Source organism: Topomyia yanbarensis, chromosome 2 (assembly GCF_030247195.1).
Source record: "Topomyia yanbarensis strain Yona2022 chromosome 2, ASM3024719v1, whole genome shotgun sequence".
NCBI classification, from domain to species: Eukaryota; Metazoa; Arthropoda; class Insecta; order Diptera; family Culicidae; genus Topomyia; species Topomyia yanbarensis.
Window position 1 is genome coordinate 236,641,421 of NC_080671.1, and position 16,111 is coordinate 236,657,531.

Here is a 16,111-nt window from a genome sequence, read left to right on the forward strand (position 1 = left end):
AATAGACAAACTCAAATCAGGAGATGTTCTAATCATGAGTGCTCGATATTGAATGCAGTTTTCCTATGATATTTTGCGAGGAAAAAAAGTTCTCTGGATTTAATTAATTGCATTTGGAAAATTCCAATTGCTATCCCATTTGAAAGTTGTAATATATTTTTTGCTCTTGTTCTACGGTAAATTAAGCATCATATGATCAGAAACGTCTCATGGAATTGAATTAGTGACGATTCTGATCAGTTGCTTATTTCGTGACATTTTGAGGGCCCTCGTGATATATTGAACAGGTTAACGGTGGAACCACGCATCGCCTCTGCTTAGCCCCACCATATCCTAGCAAAACTCCCCAACTCGCAGTAGGGCTGTGGGGGGGGGGTTCGTTAGGCCCCTAGACTCCTGTCCTTCCTGTCTCTGCTGCCCCTCATATATGTATGTATGTATGTATGTATGTATGTATGTATGTATGTATGTATGTATGTATGTATGTATGTATGTATGTATGTATGTATGTATGTATATATGTATGTATATATGTATGTATGTATGTATGTATGTATGTATGTATGTATGTATGTATGTATGTATGTATGTATGTATGTATGTATGTATGTATGTATGTATGTATGTATGTATGTATGTATGTATGTATGTATGTATGTATGTATGTATGTATGTATGTATGTATGTATGTATGTATGTATGTATGTATGTATGTATGAGTGTATGTGCGGCTTTGTTAACAAAATTTCCACATCGGTTTCTCGGAGATGGCTGAACCGATTTTTACAAACTAAGATTCAAATGAAAGGTATAATATTCCCATAGGTTGCTATTGAATTTCATTTTCAACCGACATCTTGTTCCGGATTACGAGTTGAAGAGTATGGTTACAAAACGAAATTTGTTGATTTGTCCACATCGGTTTCTCGGAATTTTCTGAACCGATTTTGACAAACTTGATTTTAAATGAAAGGTCCATCAGCTGCTGTTGAATTTTGTGTGGATCTGAGCTCTGGTTCCTGAATTACAGGGTGATATGTACGAGCACGCAGCAAATCCCGATTCTAACGAATTCTGCGATGAATGTAAGAAGGTGAAATTTTTTCCAAAATGTAAACACAATTGTGCCAATTCAAAGTATCTTTGGCCACACTGGCCACCATCGACGGATCCGGAAGCATCCAAATTCAGAATAACGGTTATATTGGTTTCTCGAAAATGGCTAGACCGATTTGATCTACTTAGTCTCAAATGAAAGGTGTTGCGTCCCCGGAAACTGATATTAAATTCCATCTCCATCCGACTTCCGGCTCCGGAGATACGGGATGTGGAGTGCGATCACATAGAAAACTCCTATTCAAACCGATACCGCGATGAATGCAAAAAGGTGCTCTTTTATATATTTACCAAGTGTAATAAGAATAAAAAACGTTTCCATAATGTACGAACCAGCTATTAAATCATAGTTTGGAGAAATGAGAAAGGCATAATTGCACCTCTAGGTGGAATAAATCAGGTTTTTAAAATATTTTTCGATCATTGCAATGATCGAAACAGAATGGCAATGGCGGAAACAGAATTCAATTTTAGGTGCCCGCATCAGCGATATTGAGCCTTGAAATAGGCTATTTTTTTAACGAAAAGTGTCCATAACTTTTTAAAGAAAAAAGTTAGACCTTCGGTGTCTTGGAGAAAAATACTCGGCTTGAAGTTTTCAATAAGCTGTTCAAAGGTTGTGTTAACAAAAAGTAAAAGATACGAAAGTTATACTAAAAAAACGTTTTTTTCAGGAACACCCTAATCTTTTTTTTTAAATTTCTTGTATAACAAAAACTAAAAGAGATAGAGCTTTAATATGTTCAACAAATTTATTCAAAATAAGTTACTTTACAACTTTGTGGAAGACTGTGGAGCTCTATCTTTCATCAGTAAAAAGTTTATTTTCGTATTTTAGATAAATTAGAACCACCCTAATAACTATTCCAATAAAAAGAAGCATCTTCTAAAGTACACAAATTCATCCTAAGACATGATACGGCTAAATTATACAGGTTTGTCAGAAAGTAAAAATTCCTCCTAAATTAGCGATCTGGACCACTGTGCATTGCGCTAATTATGTTTAACAGAATGTATTTGTTTCCCTTATCAACATCATCCGATGTGTTCGCTCTTCGTACCTTGTTCAAATAATGATACAATCGCGATTCGCATGACCTGTTCTTCCCTGCACTCAGAATGTTTTCTATTTCTTCTAGCCTTTTTGGAACAGTTTCATATTCCTCGTTCAATGATCGAAAGTTTCTGATAATTATTCCATGGTCTATCTCGTTTCTCATGATCACCCTAAGCATTATTTTTTTGCATCTACTGGATTAGATGTAGGTATTACTCGAAGTATTAATTCGTGATTAAGTTCATCTTTTTCAAGGTTGTAACGAATGTTTCAGTTCTCAACCTCCAGCAGCTTAGCGCCACTCTCCGAGAAGAGGCTGCTGAGGCTTTGTAATAGTATAAAGGTGGAACTGGTCGAATACACGTACCGACACCCTGATTATGCAGTTCCTGCGCTTGATTCGTATCGAGAATGTGGTTTCGAGATCACAGATGGCGATACCGTCAGTCAATTCTTCGCAGAGCTGTTGGGCCGATTAGAAAGGAGCCTCCACGTGACTCCGTTACTCGAGAAGAAATGCTTGCATCACTGACGCCATCTACATATGGCGGTGGTTTTGGCCATTCATCGCGGGAGTTCGCCACACGTGTTACCGGCGTTGGGGAGATTGGTAGACGAGTATGTTGCGTCTACGCGGGAATGTACTTTCTCCGTGGGGTAGGGTGGAAAAACTCTGCGACGTCGCAAGGGGAGTGTGGCTCTCAACGGATGTCCGTGTAACAGAGCGGTCAGTCGTGACCGACGAATGATCCGAAACCAAAAAAAGACCCACGGTTAACAGTGGGTACACTGTTAATCGTGCCAATACCGAATCGTTAGCAATGATTGAAATTTAATCATGAGGTTTGCCTTACCGGTATCTAACTGATTAGGGGTACACTTTCTTCACCCCTTGTTTTTTTACAAATTTCATCTAAGCAAGACATTTTTTTGATTAACAAAACTTCACAATGGCTACTTTTAAGCGATTAAACGTAACTTTCGCTTCTGACTTCTAGGCGCTAGAACGGTTTATCTGACAATGGTTAGATGTTCTTTTATTCTTTACGACGCCCGAGATCTGCACCACAGATCAATTTTCTGTCGAACGCAATTGATTTCGCATCTCTTTCCTTCTTAGACTTTCCCTAAGTGGCTCAGTTCCACACGTAGCCTTTCAATGTCGAAGTCGACCTTGAGAGCTAACTTTTCCATCTCCTAACACGATCGGGATTGTGATCGTTTCCTTAAAAAAATCTAAATGAGATCGAGCGGAACTCAAAGCTCATTTTATAAGTGTCGGCTCTCAGCAGTCTCGGTTACGGGACGGTGACGTATTTCACTGTCGGTTAAAAGCTGCAGCACTCGTGCAATCATTTGTAGGGATGTTTAAATTCTTACAAGGTCATCAATATTAATTCTTATATTGTTGCTCATGATTCGCAACTTTTATGGTCTCTTATATAGCTCCAAATTATATCGACTACTAGGGTGGCATTACGCATCTCGATTCGATCAAAATTCTATCGACTCGACCTTGTTTCGCATTATGTATTTCGAATCGAGCTCGAAAATAAATTTTCGTTCGAGTTCGCTCGAAGAAGTACTAGATTATCGGACAGTGTTGGCATTATGGAACCAAAACAATCGAACTCGAAAGCGACTCGAGTGGAACGTATTTGCTCGATAGTTTTATTGCTGTCGACTGTCGTTCGAGATTATGATTTGTGTATTTATTTCATGCCATTCTTTAAATTTAATCGGAATACTTAGAGGATATAAAATTACCAAAAGGTGTAAATAGTTCCCACGTACTTTGAGTTACTTTATGTTATATCTATTTTCAACGTTAGGAACATACTTTTTTTTATAAAAATTGATAATTGATAATAAATTACCCTACACCAAGTAATAATAAAAAGTGTCAAAACAAATCGATGGAGCAAAGTGAAGACACCTTGACTTGTCTAATTGCTATTAGATAGATGTATAGAATCACAATCTTGATTTCAAGTGGTTATTTACACAATTTTCTACTCTAATTGAAGCGTTTGTTTTCGGATATATCACAACTGTTTTCAATATCACAACAATGTAGCCTTGATTTCAATGCCATAATGTACGTGTTGTACACCAACGGATTTAAACAGAATTAGGTGTGTTGTATCGCCATTTGTATTAAATGCATGAAAATACCGAATATTATCTTATATAGCAAAGAACTTTGAATCAAATTGAATTACTAACAAATTTGGATGCATCAACCGATTAAAAATTATGCCAGCTACAAAAAGGTGAAAAGAGGTGGTGAGGGTGAGTGACGTGAACAAATTATGAACATGTTTGAGTCAATTTCTTTACCACGATCACTATTTTTATTCTGTAAATTTGACGCTCATCGAAAAAAAAACAAAACAAAATGCAATTTTGTTTACACTGAAAAAAATCTTAGGTGGAATGAAAATTATCATGCGATGAACGAAATCATTACTCGTTTTCTGCAACGAAGCATTTTCGTGCATTGTAAATAGTTCGTTTCGTTTATTTCACGAACCTGAAAAAATGGCATCTTGATGAACAAAAGTTGAGTAATTTTACATATTTTATGTACGGATCATTCCACGTCAGATTTACAACCGCAATTTTAATTCATACCAAAAAAAATTCTTGCATTCTTAGCAATAATTGACATTTATTTTTTATTTAGACTAAATACGATAGATTTTTTTAAGTTATGAGTTGTTGAGTTTTATGAATTGGACCATTTTTCAACCACTGATAACTCTGAAACTCTTCGTTGTACGGAAAAATGTATTAAATAATAAAAAGTGCGTTATCGAATGAGCTCACTAATAAAAATTTGATATAGGTTTTTTTATTTATGTTATGAATTCTGCATATGTTAGAAGCAAATTAAAAAAACAAGCTTGGACTAAAAGTTTTTTGTTCTATGGAAACATTTATAATTATATTGAGAACTTTATTACTTCACGAGATATTTCAATTAAAGCTGGCCCATAGCATGGCGTTAAATGTAAAATTGTCCGTTTTAATGTTATAGGTGTAATATCTCGCAATATATTTTGAGATTCACTGCAAAATTTTTACACAATATATGATTTTAATTATTTAAAGACAAAATGAGTAAAAAAATTTATTCCACTATTAATAAATTTTTTTTATTATAATTGGGGAATACAGAGGTTGTAAAAATATTCTTCTGAATTCTAAAAATTTTCCCGGTACGCTCATGCGAAAATGCAACTTTTTATATCTAATATTTTTTCATGCATCAAATATTTTCCGAGCTACCAGCGATTGAAAAATGTTCAATTTTTTAAACTTCAAAAGTTGAAAGGTCATAACTTAAAGTAAATATTATATTCAGCCATAACAAAAATACCTGTCAAATATTATTAGCTAAAGAATGCAAGAAAAAAATTTGGAGTGAACTAAAATTTTAGTTTTAAATCTGACGTTGATTGGCCCGAACGGTGCATGAAAGTTATCATCGATGTCTAAATTGTTTTATATAGTATGAATATTTTTGACAAGGGTAAATTCATTTTTCGTACATTAAAGGGAAAAAAATTTCGTGCTTGTACATATTATATTACATCGGATCTTTTTGGACATCGATTTTATTTCAAAGTGCTCACCCCTATTGAGTACTAGAAAAAAATGTTATATTTGCGAAACTTATCCATAAATATTTCGATAACAAGCAACTAATTTAAATACAAACTAAATAAATGTAAACAATTATTATATTTTACTAAGGTTGGTTTTTGAAACTTATTCGTAGCAGAATTAAAAATATATTTTCTCAGTGTATACTCTTATTTGACAGTTTGCGCTCGAACAGGCAGTCGAAATCTAGTACCGCGATCTAACAAGCTCGAACGCTTGGTCGAATGCGATATGTAATGCCGCAATTTAGTCGAAACGACTTCAAAACTTTTCGAATCGAGTCACTCGAATCGAGATGCGGAATGCCACCCCTGATTTCTTCTCATTCATTCACATCGCATCGCATCTTTAAAAAACTAAATTAGCTCACTAATAATTCTCATTCATTCCCACGCTAAAACTATTCTGATTAATGATCTTACAAACACAGTATATATTATAAATTGGTAGCGTATTATCTAAATACTTGAATTTGGTAGACCCCAAAACATTGGGCGCCAAAACGTAACGGCTCCTTTACGCGCGTCAAGTCACGCGTGTACCTGTTCAGCGTTACACAGCCTATCGAGTTCTCCCTGAGCTTAGAAACGAAAGCTATTATGCAAAGAACCTAAAACGACTTTAGCGCCACTCCCAAAAGGAGGTCGTTCAGAAAGAATTCAGGATTGCCCGGCCTGAAACCCTTTTCCTAGGGCGAGTTTATACTTTCAACGTTTCTTCGCGACTTATTCGTAACTCCTTAGGTGGCTAAAGGTTCTAATATTCGCTAAAATTTTAATTTAATAATTTCAAATACTTTATGAAGTTTTGGGTTTCGATCACTGAATCATGCAATCTAGGATGTAAAAAAACACAATAGTTCTTAAATATGAAATAAAACCAAGTCTGGAAATATCAACCCTCCCGCAACTTGACGTTTAGCCTAAGTTGCTTGAAACCACCGTGTTTCGAATGATGTCGCCACCATAGAACGCCGTCCACTAATTGCGATACTGTAAATTTCTATGCGAGAAAATAATTTCGTGACGTCTTTTACGAACTTGTTTTCTTTATTTACATTCGGAAGAGATAATCAAGATGATCATTTCAAAACAGCGTAATAATTTAAGATAAATACAAACAATTTAAGGATTACAGATTGTGCCGAATGTAAAATATAAAATGCATGATTTGATTTCATTTCTAGTGTGAACTTTTTCCTCTCCCATTGCCCTTGAAATATCTTTCGCATATGACAATTCTCGAAAGTTTGTCGTTAATCTTTAAATACATTTAGCTATGTGATTATCATTTTTCACTTCGCATTTAACAAAGGTTTGACTTCGACTGTTTATTTCTGAAGGTAGAGCATCTAACTGATAGGTGCTGCGACATGTACGGTGCAAAGGTTTCCACGAAATTCAGAAGTGATGACAGTTCATTTTTTATCGGAGAGGGAGCAAAACAGTCCAGTATCATTGTGTGTGTCTTTTACATTGCAATACAAATATTACTACCTAACATCTTAAGACTAAATAAAGGTGCTCACTAACTAGTATAAGCGCCGCTTCTTTGTATGCTGATGATTCCAAAAAATCATGAATCATTTAAAAATAATGCATCGGAACAAAGATGCATTTTTATAACAAAACAACACCAAACGCCCAAAAAGTCTTCAAAAATGAATTATCGAAATTAAAAAAAATTGAACAAGACAATTTTCACTGTGAACAAGTTTACGCTTTTTTTAGAAATTGTTCTTGAATAAAAATTGATCCGCCATTTTAGACCCACAGACCCAAATAAAGTGGTTTCAACGATTTGTATAGGAGCTGTCAAGTTGTTCCCCCTCTGGGAAATATTCACTGTTGATTTTCTTTGAATGGTATCACAGCTAGTATCACCCTTTTCAAGAAAAAGCGTTGATTTCTTAGTTCTCAGTCGCGTTGGAAATTTGAGTAAAGTATAAACTTCAAATCGATTCAAAAAAAAAAATTCGATTTTTTTGGCTCAGTACAATACCTCTTTAGGAAAATTCAGTTTTCCCACCACAATATAAATATTTTATTAACAGAGCATTAACAATAATTCGTTGGTATGTCTATTTTATGGGCCATTTTTTCGCTTTCCCATTGATTTGGTTTGAGATTTCTAGCACTGATGTTGTCCTATGCTGATTTGAGCGATTCTCTGAGTCCTGCCACTATCCCATGTAGTATGTGTTATCAAAAACATCGCGAAGAATCAAGTTCTAAATGTTCTCAAACGATATAATATCCGAAGAGAGTGATAAGAGTTATAAGAAATGTCTCATCACACTGTTAGGTGGATTAAACACGTTTATATATATATATATATATATATATATATATATATATATATATATATATATATATATATATATATATATATATATATATATATATATATATATATATATATATATATATATATATATATATATATATATATATATATATATATATATATATATATATATATATATATATATATATATATATATATATATATATATATATATATATATATATATATATATATATATATATATATATATATATATATATATATATATATATATATATATATATATATATGTTAGGTTTTAGAAGAAAGTTGAAAGTATCTCTTGTTCTCGCTTTCCATGTAATACCTCCTGGAATCACCATATACACCTTTTCCGACTGTATTAATCATTTGCAATAAAAAGTTTATAATTTTTAGTCAAAGCAAAAAATGAAATTGATCACCAACACTCTTATTTTTTTAAGCCGGTAACCGAATCTTTGCTGCAGTTACCGCTTTCTCTCAGCAACCTTAGCAACCTTATCGATAGAGTTTCCTGATTTCAATCGTGTGAAGGCTCTGTGCACGATTACATTTTCACTGGATACATTTCAAGATAAATGCCGTAGTCGGTTGTCACGGTAAAGATGGACACGTCTATCGTTACCAGGACACATGTTAGTGAACTCGGGTGATTCGTAGTTATACTGCCTAAGCTCGACCCTCATTAACAGAAGACAATGATTAAGCCCATACGATATTAAGCCTGTTCTAATGACCCTGTCACTTCTAGTTTTCCGATCTGTTTACTTCACATCCCTGCTCTCACTTGAGTACAATGGCTCTAATTTTCATAACTTTCCCTAACCAGTAATCTCTAGCTAATTGAATGTTGTTAAAATGTAATATATGCCGTAGCTTCGTCAGTTTTCACTATTTTCACATACATGTTTAACAAACATGTGAATACTAGGATGGCACAAATTTTCAAATTCAGTGGAACCGATTTAGAATTAATCGCAATACGATCACCATTAACTAAATGCAAAATTTTGATTTGATATGCTGGCATAAACGGTTTAAAGTTTGTAAATGGTTTAACATGGATAAACAATCAACAATATTTGAATTCGTGTAGACAGTTTCCTATGTATTCTAAAAAAATGTACAATGCTAACTCCGGCAGATACTAGTACAGTGTACAACTTTTCCATGGAAAGTAATAGGCCACGACTTCTGGTTCAAAAGCTATTCTGTATACCTACACTGAAAAAAATATTTTGTAATTTTAAGTTTATTTTCATGCACATATTTGGAGCATGAATATAAATGTAAAATTAAGTTCCACCACAAATACACAAGACTTGTCATGCTTTCTTCAACGAATTTTATTATAATTTTACATGTGGATTGAAAATTACAGTTTCTTTAAACGGAAAACTAATGCACTTCAATGTATTTTTACTCGAATACTGCTGTAAAATGAATGAAATGTAATATTACACGAAGGAAAGTGTAAAATTCTATGCTGTTTGATGCTTCAATTGATTTTAACGTAATTTTCAATCCAATTTTTGATTCAATCGTTATATGTTTACATTCGTATTGATTTACATGTCGTTTAAATTTCATTATTTTTTGGTGTGTACAGTGTCTATGTAGTTCAGGAAAATTGAATTTATCTGAATACACTGGCTGATATTGCAATCAAGTTAACCAACCTCTCATTATAAACGTATTATTATGGCAGAGGAACAATATCTCATAGTAATTTTCGGGCTAATAAAATTTTACATGGTTTAACCTGTAGGAGAAGTATGATTAAAACCGCCACCAAAAGCTTTAGATACCTTTATTCTGAGTTGTTACAGAACCAATAAAATTATATTTTTTGTGTAGAATACTTGTTTAGAAGGTTCTTGGCAAGACCTATTTTTGTAAGCGCCTCAAAAAATTAATTTAAATATATATATATATATATATATATATATATATATATATATATATATATATATATATATATATATATATATATATATATATATATATATATATATATATATATATATATATATATATATATATATATATATATATATATATATATATATATATATATATATATATATATATATATATATATATATATATATATATATATAGCTCCACTTTATTATTGAAAATGTAATATGTACGTGTGTGTGTCAAAGTGAAAGTGTAAGTAAGTGTGATGTGTAGATAAGTATGTGTGATTCAAATATGTGCATATTCTAGCTTTATCACGTAGTAAAAGGAAGAGAGTGCAAAAGTTTAGTGTTATAAGCAAGTGTATTTCATATGAACGCCAAAATCTCATGTCAAATTTGCTTTGACAACCTAATTATCAGTCTTTTACACTACTAACGTCTTCTTTGGAGAGTTTTTGGCATTTGTCAGTTGGTCCAACTAGCGAATCAAATTCGTTAGTTGGACACAGGCTGTGGCCCAACCAGAGAATCACGACTGTATATTCCTCATTCATGACTATAATACAACTCTGCACTGGGCAATAGATCCGTGCAAAAACGGCTTTCGTTGATAATGGTTTGCCTCAAGGTGAGATGGATGTCGCAATAAAATCACCTCCCCGACTGAAAATGAACCTACCCTCCGCAACCGGGCCATTTGTAAACTTTTCCGGACCAAACACAAGAAACGTTTGAATCTATTGCAGACTTTTCGAGTTCTGATGAAGCAATAGTCGGCGGTGACAGAAACATCGAAAATTAGCCTTGATACACTCAAAAAAAAGTAAACGTTATGCCTATTGATTTTACACATAGATTTTTGCAATTAACGGCGGCATATAGACACTATTTGCATGCACATAAACCTAATGTGTGTATTTACAAGAAATATGAATCTTACATTCACATTTCATAACTATTAGGCACATAAAACCCCATTCTATAACAATATGAACATATAACTTATGTGTGTAATCACCAAGACGCTTCCGAGCGGTTCCCATACAACTTTTTCAATACTAACTTTTTATTTACAAACATTGTTGTTGTTTACAATTTTTGCTGTGAAAATACAATCTGTCGTCTCAGGACTTCAAACTTTAGCAGATGCTAGTTAAGGATGTGCAGAATGCGATAAAAATAATCACCAAGACGCTTCCGAGCGGTCCCCATACAACTTTTTCAAAATTTACCTTTTGTTTATAAACGTTGTTGTTTACAATTTTTGCTGTAAAAAATACAACTTTTGGTGCTTCGCTTGAAGTTAAGCACCAAAATCCTGCACAAAAAATGTTTGTGCCTGTTCTTGATTTTGTGTACTATCTTTGTGGTTGTTTAAAATATAATCTGTAGAACATAGAATAAGACGTTTTTGGACTTTAAAATTTAGCAGATGCTAGTTAAGGATGTGTAGAATGCGTTAAAAATAATCACCAAGCCGCTTCCGAGCGGTCCCCATACAACTTTTTCAAAACTAACTTTTAATTTACAAACATTGTTGTTGTTTACAATTTTTGCTGTTAAAAATACAATCTGTCGTCTCAGGACAATCTGTCGTCTCAGCACTCAAGAAATTTAGCAGATGCTAGTTAAGGATGTGCAGAATGCGATAAAAATAATCACCAAGACGCTTCCGAGCGGTCCCCATACAACTTTTTCAATACTAACTTTTTATTTACAAACATTGTTGTTGTTTACAATTTTTGCTGAAAAAATACAATCTGTCGTCTCAGGACTTCAAACTTTAGCAGATGCTAGTTAAGGATGTGCAGAATGCGATAAAAATAATCACCAAGACGCTTTCGAGCGGTCCCCATACAACTTTTTCAAAATTTACCTTTTGTTTACAAACGTTGTTGTTTACAATTTTTGCTGTAAAAAATACAACCTGTCGTCTCTGGACTTCAAAATTTAGCAGATGCTAGTTAAGGATGTGCAGAATGCGATAAACCAGGACGCTTCCGAGCGGTCCCCATACAACTTTTTCAAAATTTACCTTTTGTTTACATTGTTGTTGTTTACAATTTTTGCTGTAAAAAATACAATCTGTCGTCTCTGGACTTCAAAATTTAGCAGATGCTAGTTAAGGATGTGCAAAATGCGATAAAAATAATCACCAGGACGCTTCCGAGCGGTCCCCATACAACTTTTTCAAAATTTACCTTTTGTTTACAAACATTGTTGTTGTTTACAATTTTTGCTGTAAAAATACAATCTGTCGTCTCAGGACTTCAAAATTTAGCAGATGCTAGTCAAGGATGTGTAGAATGCGATAAAAATAATCACCAAGACGCTTCCGAGCGGTCCCCATTCAACTTTTTCAAAATTTACCTTTTGTTTACAAACATTGTTGTTGTTTACAAACATTGCTGTAAAAAAAACAATCTGTCGTCTCAGGACTTCAAAATTTAGCAGATGCTAGTTAAGGATGTGTAGAATGTGATAAAAATAATCACCAAGCCGCTTCCGAGCGGTACCCATACAACTTTTTCAAAACTAACTTTTAATTTACAAACATTGTTGTTGTTTACAATTTTTGCTGTTAAAAATACAATCTGTCGTCTCGGGACTTCAAAATTTAGCAGATGCTAGCTAAAGATGTGTAGAATGCGATAAAAATAATCACCAAGACGCTTCCGAGCGGTCCCCATACAACTTTTTCAATACTAACTTTTTATTTACAAACATTGTTGTTGTTTACAATTTTTGCTGTAAAAATACAATCTGTCGTCTTTGGACTTCAAACTTTAGCAGATGCTAGTTAAGGATGTGCAGAATGCGATAAAAATAATCACCAAGACGCTTCCGAGCGGACCCCATACAACTTTTTCAAAATTTACATTTCGTTTACAAACATTGTTGCTGTTTACAATTTTTGCTGTAAAAAATACAATCTGTCGTCTCAGGACTTCAAGATTTAGCAGATGCTAGTTAAGGATGTGCAGAATGCGATAAAAATAATCACCAAGGCGCTTCTGAGCGGTCCCCATACAACTTTTTCAAAACTAACTTTTTATTTACAAACATTGTTGTTGTTTACAATTTTTGCTGTAAAAAATACAATCTGTCGTCTCAGGACTTCAAAATTCAGCAGATGCTAGTTAAGGATGTGCAGAATGCGATAAAAATAATCACCAAGACGCTTCCGAGCGGTCCCCATACTACTATTTCAAAATTTACCTTTTGTTTACAAACTTTGTTGTTGTTTACAATTTTTGCTGTAAAAATTACAAACTATCGTCTCAGGACTTCAAAATTCAGCAGATGCTAGTTAAGGATGTGCAGAATGCGATAAAAATAATCACCAAGACGCTTCCGAGCGGTCCCCATACAACTTTTTCAAAATTTACCTTCTGTTTACAAACATTATTGTTGTTTACAATTTTTGCTGTAAAAAATACAATCTGTCGTCTCTGGACTTCAAAATTTAGCAGATGCTAGTTAAGGATGTGCAGAATGTGATAAAAATAATCACCAAGACGCTTCCGAGCGGTCCCCATACAACTTTTTCAAAATTTACCTTTCGTTTACAAACATTGTTGTTGTTTACAATTTTTGCTATAAAAAATACAATCTGTCGTCTCAGGACTTCAAAATTTAGGAGATGCTAGTTAACCCATTATTGCACAAATTAATTTTTCACGCGCACCATAAATTGAGTTTTCCGATTGGAAAAAATGATGTGGTCATTCCAGTGAAATTAGTTTTCTACTAAAAGTAGCTGATATAATAAGGAACAACCAGTGAAAATTTCAGATTGATCGATTAATTGGTTCCTGAGATATCGTGGTCGCCGCGAATGAACTTTTCAACAGAATACAACTCCGAGATAATCGAGTTTTACTGTCGGTGCAGCGAGTCAACGGTCTAGCGTATCAAACACTACACACCGCCTACGAGTGGTCAATGGGTAGGGGTCTATGAATCGCTGTAACTCAAGTTTTAGTATTCCAATCTTAATGAAATTTTGAGAAAATTTTCCTCAGCGTATGTAGTTTGAGAATACCTAATTTACAAAAATTCGATTTTTTTCATCATGAGAAAAATGTGTAACCCCTTAAGGAAAAATTGAATAAAAACAAAACATAAAGCCGGTTTAACCACTCTAACTTCTCTAAACGGATTCTGTGAGAGTATATGAACAATATTAACTCATTGATAATTTATTTATTTATTTATTTATTTATTATATTTGATAATTAAACGGACTTATATAGCCTTATTGAAAGCTTAATTCTAATTCATACCATACACAACGTGACAACATTAACAATAAAAACAATACTAATACAAAAAACAGAAAACCAAAAAAAAAAACAAAGTCACGAATATTCAAAATTACATTGCTTACAGTAACAGATATTCAAGAAACAAAAATAAATCTAAAAATGTCTCAATCAGCAGCGACGATTCGGTGCGACAGAGGAGAATCCATTCGTACGCTTGGGTTCCATGGTACATCATTGCGAAATTCCCTAAATTCTCTACATCGTACTCCACGAGGCCAAGTACTAAATTCAAGAGCGCGTTTTTTCAAGCTTGCGTTCAATTCCACCTTGAATGAGAAGTAGTCGAGTGTTGTGACGTCCTGCCAACTCGAAACAAGTTTTTTGACTTTTGGAGAGTCATTTACATTTAAGCAATCCAATACAAGAGCTGAAATTTCTTGTTCACTGACGTCGTTTTTAATGTTTGTCAAAAACAGCGTAAAACTATCATTCATCGCTTTATCAGGAGATATTAGGTTTGTTCCAGTACACGGAAGTCACTCCCTGTTGCTCCGGAGCAAAAAATTGTTGCTCCTTTTTACTCCGATTTGCTAGAAGAAGGTGAAAAAGAAAAGAAGATAATACAGGAACGATTTTCTCCCTGTTTGCTCCGGAGTACTTCTAGTTTCTCCTGGTACTGGAACAAACCTATTGTTTCCGAGCTGGATTGAATTTTTGTAGAACAATGGCGAGGAGTTACGTTAACACTTCCTCTGCTTTCCGAAGATAGGCGCTCCACCAGATTAACCACGGTAGTGTTCAGTGACGCGACACTCTGCTTTAAACATTCTATATCACTTTCATGCTGCTTTTTTCGCAATTTATGGGCTGACTCAACTGAGCTAACGGAATTGCGGAATCTTGCGTCTTCCAAAAGATCGCGGCAATTGTCACACATCCATATTACATTAGACCCACTATAGGCAGATAATTCTTCTTTTGTTAGACCGGTGCAGAGTTTGTGAAAGTAACGAATTGCATCACAGAATCCTTCGCAAATTGCCGGGTCCGATCCACCAATCGCCTTTTTGCATTTTCCACACGGTTTATCTGCTAGCTTGTTCATGGCGACGTTCTATTACTTTGGTATATTACAGCACAAAGAGATGAAACAATGGTGAATGCCGCAGTCGGAGTTGGTATATTACAGCACAAAGAGATGAAACAATGGTGAATGCCGCAGAGTGGATTAACTTCGATCGCGTGTGTTATTTAGAAACAACAAATTAGTGCACTCAAAACGATCACTATAGCACTATAAATTAGTCGGTTATTTTAGACGAATCAAAAGGTTTTTTCGCGAGAAAACGGTGATTTATCGGAGCACGCAGGTCAAAAATGCGACAGTTCGAAGCAACCATACAAACTTTTTTGGCCTGTGGCCAAATGCCTGTTCTGCGTTATTACTTAAGTAATAGGAGTTATTCTTAGCTCCTACTATACATAGTAGGTTTGGCAATAATGGGTTAAGGATGTGCAGAATGCGATAAAAATAATCACCAAGACGCTTCCGAGCGGTCCCCACACAACTTTTTCAAAATTTACCTTTTGTTTACAAACATTGTTGTTGTTTACAATTTTTGCTGTAAAAAAATACAATCTGTCGTCTCTGCATTTCAAAATTTAGCAGATGCTAGTTAAGGATCTGTAGAATGCGATAAAACTAATCACCAAGCCACTTCCGAGCGGTTCCCATACAACTTTTTCAA

At 34.1% G+C, this 16,111-nt stretch overlaps 1 protein-coding gene across 1 annotated transcript in view; it reads right to left on the reverse strand.

The window, feature by feature from the left end:
- The window catches only part of LOC131680134 (uncharacterized), a 43,498-nt gene extending 28,030 nt beyond the window's left edge, over positions 1 to 15,468 (reverse strand). The window contains exon 1 of the mRNA XM_058960858.1: positions 15,051 to 15,468. Within this exon, the coding sequence (XP_058816841.1) occupies positions 15,051 to 15,468 (418 nt within the window). The remainder of the gene's footprint in view (positions 1 to 15,050) is intronic.
- Positions 15,469 to 16,111: the final 643 nt, after the last annotated feature.